Consider the following 12,892-nt stretch of genomic DNA (forward strand, 5'->3'; position numbering starts at 1 on the left):
GGCAGTAATACACTTAGCAGTGTCTACACTGCCGGAATTCTAGTAGAGAAGAAGAGAGCTGGTTCAAGATGAGCATTTGTTGTTAAACTTATATAATTTTTTTTTTTTAGAAAATGAGCGATGGTTTCTCTAGATAAAACTCTTATTCCTCGTCTGGGATCGTGTAGAACGTTTTGAAGCTGCAATGAAACTGTAATTTTTACCTTCAACCGTTTGGGCTCCATTGCAGTCCACTATATGGAGAAAAATCCTGGACTGTTTTCATCAAAAACCTTCAACTGAAGAAAGAAAGCCATGAACATCTTGGATGACATGGGGGTGAGTAAATTATCAGGAAATTCTAATTTGAAAGTGAACTAATCCTTTAATTGTAGGCTGCCTATATACCAAGTGTTCTTCAAGGACACTTTTATTCCAGCAGGTGGAGTCAGAGAGTAGAGGATGGCCAGCCAAGTGCCAAGACTTGTCTATATTAGCATATTTTACTAGATTAAATTTGATCATTCAGTGCTATATATGTGTTTATGGAACTAAAAACCTATGATTTATTTGTAGCATACTCTAAGTTAGCTATTTGTATTATGATTTGTGTTATAGAATAAAAGTGAATAAGATGTTGAATAAAAAGTAGCCTACATCTTGACCTGTGTTATACTAAACAGCATGATAAAAACAGATGATATTCTACTAATATATGTGTAAGATATCAGGTTTTTACACAACATGGGGTAAGTTGTCACAGAAGTCTAGAATCTGAACAACAACAGTGTTCACTTACCCAACAGTTATTACAAAAATATGATGATATTGACATTTTAGTTGTGTATGAAACCAACATATAAAACCACTGCTAGAGAACAGTGCCAAAGGACCTTTGACTCAAAAACTGTTTTGTTTGTTTTCTACAAACTCAATGACCAGCACCAGTTTTGGCTACAGCAAATACATGTGAAAACCACAACATCATTATGTCAAGTGTCTTTCTCTTTCCTGAGCTCACACTTATTCAAACACAAGCGCACACATTTCACCACTGGTCTGTGAAATTGTCTGTACATTCCTGCAGTCATGTGTTCAGACTGAGCTGAGTCACAAGCTGAGAGAAAAAGAAATGACAGAAAGTAAAGAGACTGAGGAAGAGCACAAGGGGGAGGGCTTAAAATCAGTTTTGCATTCACATAAAGAGGAAGAAACACTCACAGAGAGTGAAAGAGAAAGAGAGTGGTTACGAGACTACAGGAGAAGCCTGACTGGAGAATTAGGTAAAAGAACAAATTGATATGAAGAGCTAAATAAATGAGACTTAAAACAGTGGGAGGAGCCTAACAAGCAAAAAAGAACGAAGGTTGTGGCAACAGCAGGCATGACTGAGAAGAAACAGAGGCAGACACAATGAAGAGATGGACTTGCCGTCACATGCACACTCTGTTCTTCATCAGTAAAACGTGTCAAACGAGCAAGGGTGAGTGAGAATGAGATGGAGGGCTAATTTTAATCTATTTACACACATGCTGTATGATGTAAGTGTCTTTCCATTTTCTTCAGCTTGTAGGCTGCAGTGGAGTCAGCTGTGAACCTGTGTTTACAGGTTTGTTGAAATTTCTGTAAAACCATCTTGATTTGTTTTCCCTGGGTCACAATTGTAAAACATTAACAGCTCCCTGAAGCAATATCTCTATAATGTATGCAAAGGTTAATGCACATTGATGCATATTGTGTACATACATAACACTTCTTGCAATCACTTACAATCACTTAAGAGAACATGCAGAATTTTGTGAAACTGGTTAAGAAATCAGAATATCTTTAACGTTGAGAAATCCTAACATCTTCCTTACTTTCTGGTATACGAAACTCTAAAAAGAGAAGTTCACTGCAAGATTGGTGTTTCCTGTTCTTAAACAGGCAGTGCGCTGTGCTGAAAGCATCGACTGAAACAAGCTGCCCTGACTAAAGGTTTGTCATCATGCTCTTTGCTTGGCTTTTTTGAAGTTTGAACACTCCTTTTTGAGTCTCCTTTCTGGGTGCAAGATATTATTATTTGAATTTGTTATTTGAATGAGTCATACAATGACATAGCTATAAATGCATTTATAGAACAGGAAACATAAATACAAAGTTCTGTCACGAAACTCTAGATGGCACAGGCTAATTAACTCAAACTGCTTGTAATCACTCTATAGACCTTATGCGCCGCCATCTTTAAAATATTGTCTTTGAACTTCCATTTTTGAGGTAGCTCTGTATATTTCTATGGCATCGTTGTCAAAGAATAATTAGCTGGTGAAGTGGATTTACTTGTTGTAGAGTTAATCAAAGTTATCATAAGCATTGTAATGTTTAAAGCAGATGTCTTAACAAATGTCAGTAGATTTTAAAACAAGCAGTTCATTCATAAACATGTAAAATCGCTATGGAAGTACAAACCGTTAGACAAAAGACAATGAGCGCAGCTCTGAAAGGGACGGGGCTACATAAGGTCTATAGGGCACAGCTGATTGGTTCCTGCTGTATCAGTAGCCAATGAGCTTGCGTGCTTAACCTTCAAAATACTTGGGTAGCATTTGCCTTAGCAGTGCAGTGCCATTTCAGAAACCCTCCACCTTCCCCAGCTCCACCTGTATAGATCTGCTATGGGTAATTCATGTATGCTTTATTGTACAGCAGCAGCATGACTTACTTGCTCACAGCAGCGTGTTGTGTGTGTATTGGCAGTAGCAAGTCCTGAACTTGCTCTGCAGCAGTAGCAGCATAGCAGATCTATTCCGCCCAGACCAAACATATCAACATTGTTATACCCATTACCATGCTTCTCAGAGAGTTTTCATGACAGAAATGTAGCTTTTCTTATGTTACATTACACGTTACATTATACACTATATTGCCAAAAGTTTTGGGACGCCTGCCTTTACGTGCACATGAACTTTAATGACATACCATTCTTAATCTGTAGGGTTTAATATGGAGTTGGTCCACCTTTTGCAGCTATAACAGCTTCAGCTCTTCTGGGAAGGCTTTCCACAAGTTTAAGAGTGTGTTTATGGGAATTTTTGACTCTTCATCTAGAAGCGCATTTGTGAGGTCAGGCAGTGATGTTGGACGAGAAGGCCTGGCTCGCAGTCTCCGCTCTAATTTATCCCAAAGGTGTTCTATAGGGTTGAGGTCAGGACTCTTTGCAGGCCAGTCAAGTTCCTCCACACCAAACTCGCTCATCCATGTCTTTATGGGCCTTGCTTTGTGCACTGGTGCGCAGTCATGTTGTAACAGTAAGGGGCCATCCCCAAACTGTTCCCACAAATTTGGGAGCATGAAATTGTCCAAAATGTCTTGGTATGCTTACCATTTGGAGGGGTGTCCCAATACTTTTGGCAATATAGTGTATCTTGACCTTCCTAGACATCATTTTGTGGTACTAAACTACAAACTACAAATTTCATTTTTTCCTCTCAATTTGACTTATCAAAATGTCGAAGCCAGACCTTCCAGTGAAAATGACAGACTTCTCTCTGGTGACATATTCAGGTCTTCTCCAATCATTTAGTCCACATAAATCCCACCCCGATCACATTAATCTGCCTGTGCAATTCTGCGCAAGAGATTTTTTCTAAAGCAATAAATAGTTGGTCAAATTTTTCTTTCACTCTTAAACATAAAGGTTCTTTATTGACATTAATGGTTCCATGAAGAACCTTTAACATCCTTGAAACCTTTCCAGTTCTTTATCGGTTCTTTATAGCGGAAAAAAAATCAGATTATTAAAATATTCTTCAAACTAATTTCTTTTAAGAACTGTTCACTGTTCACATCGCTGTGTGAAAACCCCTTTTAGAACCTTTCTTTCACAGCTTGCAGTGAGAAAGTGTTAATATTTTGGTGCATGTGTTTTCCAGCAGGTTCTGACAGTGGCCGTCACCATGGAGGAGAGGGAGCGGCAGTTTAATGGAGAGGAAAGAAGTGATGTTGAATCCCCCACAGGACAGTCAGCCGTGGCAGGAGAACAAAGCAGAGCGTCCACATGGAGGAATGGTATACATATTGCCCTGTTTCTCTCTCTGCCTGTCCTCTTTCAGTATTAATAAAAAAACAGCTAACTGATATCATCAAACACTAGTGTGACTGCAGTGTGATTTTTCCTGCTGGTTTATTGCCCCGAAGGACACAATAGTACTGAAATGCTTTTAATGCTTGTAATCATAACACGTCATACTGTAGATTCTTCTGTAAAACCACAGGAATTAGAAATATGTTTCCATCCTTTAAATACATTACTTCTTCATTACTTCTCCCATTACATCTCCCTGACAACAAGAGACACTGTAGCTTTAAAGACTGGATTTTAGATTTAAACTGTTTAATTGACCGCACTGCATGTCTTTCTGTCAGGTCAGTGTGTGGCATCTGTGTCCACTTCCTCTTGGTTCACTCCCACATTTGACTTTTCACACTGCAGGAATCTTTTGGAAACCAATGGCTTTCAGGCTAGTAAATTTCCAGCATGCTAAACAATCATTTATACAATCATTTCTAAAAGAATCAACTTATTTCCATGTTGTATTTTGATGTTGAATCTATTCCAGATTCCAGCAGATGATTTTGAGGGTCCACTGCATTTAGCGCTGGACCATCCGTCCGTCAAAAGATACCTGCTTTTCAACTCAAATGTTTTTAATTTCATCCTGGCACCCGTAAGAAACCTCTTTCAATCACTGTAGTTCACACACATTCCAGCACTGAGCAAAACCAACTTTGGATGAAACTCACAGAACCTGTTCAAAGTACAGGCCTGGTTCATATTTTACTCCAAAATCAAAAGAAAAACAGTGTTATAATATTTCTCTTAAGTCTTTTTAGAACTTTCTATAAGATTTTAATTATTTATTGTAAAAGATCTAACATTTAATGCTTAAAACAAAGATATATTAAATAAACTACATTATATTTTTAAAGTGAATTATTAAAGTGATTCCAATGATATTGTTCATGTACTGCACAGTTATTGTGTGTGTGTATATATATATATATATATATATATATATATATATATATATATATATATATATATATATTCATTCTGGGATGAAATGTACTTGGACATTCATCATTAGATTTTTTTTCCCCCTTCAACAGTATAATATGGATTCAAAAATCATGTTCTTCACCAGCTTGTCCTTTATCTTCTGATCACTTTTCAATGATTTCCGTAATACACATCCAATCAGCACATAGATGAGATTAAATAACTAGGCAGGAATTTGGAGGATCAGGTGACTTAAAGGAAATACAGGACTGTTTTTCTTGTTATGTGTCTGTTGCAGTTTTTGTATCTGGTGCTGTGGTGTGCTGTGTACTCGACCATTCACATGTACCTTGAAGACAGCACAGCGGAATTCTGGGTACTCTGTCTGTGCGTCAGTCTGGTGTCCATAATCCTCACTACCACCATCATGCTCATCTTCCACTACAGCAACAAAGAGGTGGGCTGTCACATGACATCAGAGGTCATCAGGGTCTAATTCAGTCTTTTTTTAAAAATACACCTGTATTCTCATTTAATGCAGATTAACATGTCTTTGTGTGTCTGTTTCAGATCAACATTAACACAGACGTGCGGTTGGTGGGGGTTAATGAGCACATGGTCAGGCACAGGCTGCTGTTGGGAGTGGCCAACTGGGTTCATAAATGCAGAGGAAAACTGCAAGTAATTGCTCCTGTTCTTATTATAATGAGTGGTTACCTTATACTATATCTAGGCACATGCTTTCAGCAAGTCTTGTCAGAATTGTCTTTAAGCCTTGAATTTTCAAGTTGGGTGACATTTCAATATAAGTTTTATGGTTGAAGTTATTGATCATCTGTGTTGATTGTGCAGTGTACTTTGTACACATGTTGTGTGATAAAGCATACTAGAAAATATTACCAGTTAACCCTATGTGGTGTCTTGCTCACAAAACTACATTTCCCATCATCCTCTGTGGCTCCATAAGAAATGTAAAGTTGCGAAGTTGCGATTTCTTCTTGACTTTTGTGATATACTGTATAGTATATCATTGTGAAATGGCTTCTCAAAAAAAGATAATAATAATAATGATTAATGATGTGCCTGACTAGAATTTATTAATAAATATTGTAATATTCCATAAAAAATAAGAATTTTCAGTTTTGATTTCATGGTGACTTTAAAGGGTAAGTTCAACCAAAAAGATTCTGTCATCATCACAACCTCATGTTGTTCCAAACCTGTATGTCTTTCTTTCTTTTGCAGAATGTCTTTTGTTTTTTTTGTCCATACAATGAAAGTCAATGGTGACCAAAACACTTCTGGTTACCAGCTTCAAAATACCTTCTTTTGTGCTCCACAGAAGAAGGAAAGTCATACAGGTTTGGAATGACATGAGGGTGTGTAAATGATGAAGATTGAAATTTTCATTTTTGGGTGAACTAACCCTTTAAAGGAGTGGTTGATTATGATTTCACTTTTTTAACTTCAGTTAGTGTGTAATGTTGCTGTTAGAGCATAAACAACATCTGCAAAGTTACGACGCTCAAAGTTCAATGCAAAGAGAGATATTTTCCTTTACAGAAATCGCTTTTTAAGGACTACAACAAACAGCTGGTAGAGACTACAATGAGCTTCTTCCTGGGTTGGTGACATCACTAACCCTATAATTTACATAAACCCTACCCCCGAGATCAGGGGGCGAGGCCATGTTGGGCTGCTTTAGAGAAGAGAAGAAGTTGTTGTAGTAGAGAGTTGTTGCCATGCCATCATTTTACGCCGGACTGCTTCACAAATGAGGGCCAATTCAACGCTGGATTTGCACAAAAGATTAACATGACAGCACATGCTGTTCGATGAGTTGAATCAACTCCACAGCAACTACATAAATTTATCCACTAACCAATCAGAAATATCCAGTTGCATGTAAGGCTGAACAATTGTTCAAATTTTGGCTGCATGAGATTCTCCAGCTTTGTTGTTGTTGAGCAACCAAAGCGCGAGCTGTTAAGGCTCCGCCCTCTTCTGGAACGGGGGCCGCAGCTCATTTGCATTTAAAGGGACACACAAAAATGCCGTGTTTTTGCTCACACCCAAATAGGGGCAAATTTGACAAGCTATAATAAATGATCTGTGGGGTATTTTGAGCTGAAACTTTACCTACACATTCTGAAGACACCAGAGACTTATATTACATCTTGTGGGGCATTATATATTATATCCCCTTTAAAGTCACCACGAAATCAAAACTGATCATTCTTATTTTTTATGGAATATTGCAATATTAAAATACAATATTAAGCATCAACTCTACAACTACTAGCATCCTTTGCTCTTGATTTTCTTGCACTAATTTTTGTTTAAATGTAAAAAAAAGAAGAAAAATGAAATTGACTTCAAATTAACACTTCCATTATGTTTTGAACAAAATTGCATGAATGCATATTACATTGTTATTACAATTTTTGAATTTGTATGCAAGATTTCTCTGGCAGAAACTGGTGAAAGTGGACATTAATGGTTAACTGTTTATTAGTATGAGAGTAAAAGAGACTGCAAGCTGTACTGTTTAATCAGATAACTAAATAACTTCCTGGGTTGCATACTTATCTTGTTTATTTTTTTGTGATGGAACTGATAATGTTTAAAGTCATGAACAAACTTGTTTAACTGCTGTTTTGCTTGGTCTTTTGTTTCTGTTTCCAGCTCTTCTGTGTATACTGGGACATGACCCCGTGTCTGAACTGTCTGGTGGAAACGCTGGACGACATGAGTTTTGTCAGGGATCAAGTACAGGTTGGCTTGCTTTTGTTAATTGATTTGTTCTTATGTAGATGCTTGGCTCTACAGAAAGTAATCAATAAATGATTTGTACTCCAAATATAATGGTTGTAGAGTGAAGATTAAATTCAAATGCTGCAGGATAAATATTCACAAACACTGTCATACTTCAACAGTTTATGGTTGTTTAGTCTAACTCTGATAGAAACAAGGGAGTTATGAGAGAACAGGGTTATTACATTTTTTGTTACTTGAAACAAAATAAATGTAGCTAATCAAAATAAAATATAAAAATTGTTAACTTATTTTATTTCAGCTAGTTGTCAGATTTTACTTATACTGTACTAAAATAACTAAAACTGACATTTTTTTAAATATAGAATAACTAATAAAAATGAAACAAACACACAACCAAATTACTAAAACTTTAAAACTAATTCAAAATATTAATTAAAACTATAATGGTATTCTAATGATACTAAAACAGCTCTTCGCGAGAATGAAATACTGTCACAAAGTTCCCGTTTTACCCTGCAGAGCAAACTCAAGAAAAGAATGTCCCACCTAGTTCTAGTGACCCAGGTCACGACCCTGGATCCAGAGGGTGGATTACCGGATGAAGAGGTTCCAGAAGAAGAGCGCCCCCTGCTGGTGGAGGGACGAGAGAGAAGTTCATCAAGCAGTCAACGGGAAGACTCTAAACTCACAAAAAACTTCAGCTTGATGCCTGACGCCACTCTCTCAAATCAGGTGAAAATAAGTATAATTAATATTAATAATATACTGTATGAATCAGTCAATGTCACTATATTCTTATCAGTGGCAGTTTGAGAGGAAAATTAGGCAGAAAATGCAAATTGATCAAACCTGCCCGACTCACATTTTTACAATAGAAGATTATAGTGTGTTTACCATTTTTTAATATAGAGAATCATAGATATAGATATAAATAAGGACGCACAATAATCTTTCTAATCACCAACTCAGCATTTGTCAGTATAGGAAAATGAATGGTACAAATCACACAGGTCATCTGCGGTTTGAGAGACTCCCTCTTATAATGTATTTTATCATTATTGGTTATTTATAAGGAAATATTTCATCATTTGCATAACCATTTTTTTCAATTTATGCATCATCGGATAAATATAAGACTCCACTCTCATTCCTGCCGTGATTCAAACTCACAAGATGTGATGGAAAAAATACATCCTGATTAATTCAATGCAACTTTATTATTATAGGTAATTATATAAGTAAAAGTGTGGTTTAGTTGCCTTAGTATAAATTAGAATAGTATTGAATTTAGAATAAGCTTCCCTTGCCTCCTCTGATGGATCACCATTGAGTATTTCATTGAATCTACAACAATCAAAGTAATAAAAATGTGTAACTGTTTTCTTCAGGCTATTGCTCACCAGCTCCTGATGACCTACAGTGCACTTTATGTTAGACTGCTAGTATCAAACAAGCTTCCTGTTCCTTCCCAGCGGCCTTCAGGCGCAGGGAAAAATCACTCCACTTCATCTCTGTGTCTGTGTGAGTATGTGGAGTTAAAGGTCCTGCAGTAGATGGAACATGACAATCAAATCTCACATTAAAAAGTATTAGTCATCCATTTCTGTGGGATGATTATTTTGCTGTCAATTATGATATAGTCACAGACTGTTCTTGCTGCTCTTGAAACTGTTATGATCTGATCTGTGAATTGAAATATATATATTTTTGATTCCTGACTTATTGTGGTTCTCTATGTGATTCTGATTCACACCATATGCTCACCAGGTGTGAAAGGATGAAGTGACACACTCTAAAAAATGTTGGGTTAAAAACAACCCAAGTTGGGTTAAATATGGACAAACCCAGCAGGTTGGGTTAAAGGGCACCTATTATGCCCTCTTTCACAAGATGTAATATAAGTCTCTGGTCTGGTCAAGTTTCAGCTTAAAATACCCCACAAATGGGGGGTGTGAGGCTGTGCGCACAGATAACAGCTCGCGAGTCCCGATTTTCGCCTCTTTTTCCGCTTTTAAAATCGTTTGAATGTGTTAATTGGTGAGACAAAACACGTCTGAATGATAAACTTTCACTCTATGATGATTAACTTTAGCAGTTAATCCGCAAAACACATGCATGCCGAACCGTTGGACCTTATCCATACAGAACATGGATTAAGTGCGAACCGTTGCACACCAAATAATTAAAGAACACACTTATCATCATGATTGCTATCTTACCAGAGACGGAGAAAAATCCTACTCCAGTAAGTAAAGTGTCCCTGTGAATCGGTCCTTAAAAATGTTGGCACTCAAAGGGCTTTCCTCCATGTATTGTGGTGCGCGTCGTTTATTTTTACCGCGCATGCGCACCTGCGTACCACTTATGTGCACCCCCCTGAGATAAGCTTTCTCCCTCACGTTCATCAACATGGATTTTTTTCAAACTTCCAAATGATACAGGATATTCAACCAGGAAAAATTTAGGGTGGTCAAGGGACTTGACAACTTTACAATAAGGTTTCATTTGTAGTTAAAGGATTAGTTTACTTTAAAATGAAAATTTTCAAGCTTTACTCACCCTCAACCCATCCCAGGTGTATATGTCTTTCTTCTAACGCCAGCTTTTGCATTCAACTTACAAAAAAAGTGCAAATGATGTTGCATCAGTTGCGCTTTTTTGTAATTTTGAATATAGAAGGCGTAAGATGTAGTTTGAACTGTGAGAGTTTTACACTTTCTTCATAAAGGCGGTCTGGCGGAAGCTACATATTTTACTTTATAACTTGTTAAATATGGATATTTTTCAAACACAAACACATTGCTTCGCTTCAGAAGGCCTTTATTAACCCCCCGGAACCGTGTGGAGTACGTTTTGCTTTGGATGGATGCACTTTCTTCAGCTTCATACCCGTTGGTCCCGTTCACTGCCATTATAAAGCTTGGAATGCGTCAGGATATTTATTAATATAACTCCGATTGTGTTCATCAGAAAGAAGAAAGTCATATACACCTAGGATGGCTTGAGGGTGAGTAAATCTTGGGGTAATTTTCATTTTAAAGTGAACTAATCCTTTAACTACATCAGTTAACATGAACTAACAATGAAAAATACTAAAGCATTTATTCATCTCAGTTAATGTTAATTTCAACATTCACTAATACAATATTAAAGTCAAACATTTAATGGACCTGAGGTAACATGAATGAACAGTTATAACATTAAAAAAGAGTAATTGTTCATTGCTCATTGTTAACGCACTAACTAATATTAACTAATGGAAACTTATTATAAAGTGTTACTGTTGTATCAAATGGTTGGTGAAAAGTGTCTCTATAAGTCTTTGGAGGGGCAGGGCTAGAAATAAGAGGAACTGATGATGTCAGTCACACAGGAAAGTAATTATTGTGATGAAAATTTACAAAGACAATTCTGTCATGACACTTAGCATGCAGTTTGGATTTGTGTTATGGTTCTGTTCTGGGCAAGAACTCCCTGACCATCCATGCAGCCTAGCATAGATAAGAGCAGGGAGAGCAGCGATAACACCCCCTAGGGTAAACAGAACAGAACCAACATAAATGTATTGCAGATATAATGTTCAATAATTGCATGTACAACATAATTTGAGAAAAAAAAAGAGTCTGATTCAAAGAGGAATATCAGAAGGCCAAGTCCTGACTGGACGAGAGGAGGAGCTGGGGACGGAGCAGGGAAATTAACTCCTAAGCAACGCAATAAAGCTGCTGATAATACTGAATGGGCCTATATATATAGGGATGCTGGATCAGCTGAGAGTCAGCTGATGCAAGCTTGACTGACGTGACCTGCCAGAACTAATGCTACGCTTGATAATTAGTTTTCTTTGAAATAATGCGCACTGATGAACATGTATTAAAATAAAATAGGGTTAGTTTTGATTTCATGTTTATTTTTATCTGAGATTTGCCATAATCTGTTTTATTTTAATATGTTGAACATGAAATATGGCTGTGATTTTGCAGCTATTTTTTTTTCTTTCAGTGTGGACAGAGAAATGACCTGTCACTGGAAACTTGTCGTGCCTAGTTAGGGCACTGAGTAAAGGGTCTTACATAAGTCTCTGGTGAGGGGAGGACAGTGCAGTGAGAGCAGAGAGGACAGCCACTGTGGAAGAGATAGGAAATGACAGTAATGGTGTCAACATGAATCAACCAGCGAGTCAGTGAATCTACTGCGCTGCTCAAAGCTTGGCACAAGTAGTACACGGGTATGCGATCCTACAGAGCACAGAGCAGCTCATAAAAACACAGCACCGTGAGGGACGTGTACATCAGATGTAGTTGGCCAACAGAGGTTGTTAATCAGCCTTGATGGAGCTGTGGAGGTGATTTGTGGGTGAGTACACGAACGCAGTATGGGTGACACAAACACATGCCGTGAGGGTCAGAGCAGAAGAGGCAAAACTGTGTTGTGGAAGACGGCAGGCCTGCAGTGTTAAATGATTACTGAAACGATGGGTCTCTTTGGGAGGCTAAACGACCATCTGTGATCCTACCGACACAGTCTGGCCTGCTTCCTTCTTCTAACTTGATTCATCTCTCTTCTCTCCCACCTCTTTCCATTTTGGATGAATCTCACGAAACCTGTCAAGAATGAATCCAGGTCATATTTCACCCCAAAATCAAAAGAAATTACATAAAAATGAAGAAGCTTATTTTAGGCAGCGTTATTTAGTATTATTTATATGCTATTTATATTATACTAACACTTTTCTATTTAGTTAGTTGCCAATGTAACATTTCTAATTGTCGTTTAAGTTTTAATATTTAATATCTAATTGTCGTTTAGAAATCTAATATTTTATATTATTTCAGCTTTAAGTTAACAAAAATGATTTTTAACTGTTTAAGTTAATAATAACAACATTGTTTTTAGAACCATTATTAATAATAATAATAATACAAGTTTTAGACAAAACGAATTAGAAAAATGAATTAGTGTCTGTATCCATTTGAATATCTAATGAGAATCACCTTTGAGAATAATGGTAATTTGTGGTAATGGTAATCATAATTTTGGTCATAATACACACACACACACACACACACACACACAGAAAAACTCTAAAAGATTAAC

General features: G+C 37.0%; 1 protein-coding gene across 8 annotated transcripts; it reads left to right on the top strand.

Annotated features, from left to right (window-relative positions):
• The first annotated feature begins 1,149 nt into the window (after window positions 1-1,149).
• Window positions 1,150-9,513, top strand: LOC125274743 (transmembrane protein 268). 8 transcript variants are annotated; one of them, XM_048201182.1, is made up of 11 exons: window positions 1,150-1,462; window positions 1,546-1,588; window positions 1,906-1,956; window positions 3,891-4,026; window positions 4,384-4,478; window positions 4,578-4,685; window positions 5,316-5,474; window positions 5,588-5,698; window positions 7,703-7,792; window positions 8,315-8,533; window positions 8,912-9,156. In XM_048201182.1, the coding sequence occupies exons 4-11, from the start codon at window positions 3,915-3,917 to the stop codon at window positions 8,921-8,923; spliced, it is 906 nt and encodes a 301-aa protein (XP_048057139.1). In that variant the 5' UTR covers window positions 1,150-1,462; window positions 1,546-1,588; window positions 1,906-1,956; window positions 3,891-3,914; the 3' UTR covers window positions 8,924-9,156. The 8 variants fall into 8 exon arrangements, with proteins under 8 accessions (XP_048057139.1, XP_048057132.1, XP_048057135.1 ...); XM_048201175.1 differs by lacking the exon at window positions 8,912-9,156 and adding an exon at window positions 9,184-9,513 and having other exon boundaries at window positions 1,157-1,462; window positions 3,894-4,026; window positions 8,315-8,527; XM_048201176.1 differs by lacking the exon at window positions 8,912-9,156 and adding an exon at window positions 9,184-9,513 and having other exon boundaries at window positions 1,158-1,462; window positions 1,865-1,956; window positions 8,315-8,527.
• Window positions 9,514-12,892: the final 3,379 nt, after the last annotated feature.

The sequence above is a fragment of the Megalobrama amblycephala genome, linkage group LG9 (assembly GCF_018812025.1).
Source record: "Megalobrama amblycephala isolate DHTTF-2021 linkage group LG9, ASM1881202v1, whole genome shotgun sequence".
In the NCBI taxonomy this organism is placed as follows: domain Eukaryota; kingdom Metazoa; phylum Chordata; class Actinopteri; order Cypriniformes; family Xenocyprididae; genus Megalobrama; species Megalobrama amblycephala.

Bases quoted from the DNA above. Each gene is read 5' to 3' on its own strand.
- LOC125274743 (XM_048201175.1), top strand. From the start codon at position 3,915: ATGGAGGAGAGGGAGCGGCAGTTTAATGGAGAGGAAAGAAGTGATGTT. The intron at 7,793-8,314 runs GTTGGCTTGCTT...TTTACCCTGCAG, and splicing joins TTGTCAGGGATCAAGTACAG to AGCAAACTCAAGAAAAGAAT. The intron at 8,528-9,183 runs GTGAAAATAAGT...TGTTTTCTTCAG, and splicing joins ACGCCACTCTCTCAAATCAG to GCTATTGCTCACCAGCTCCT.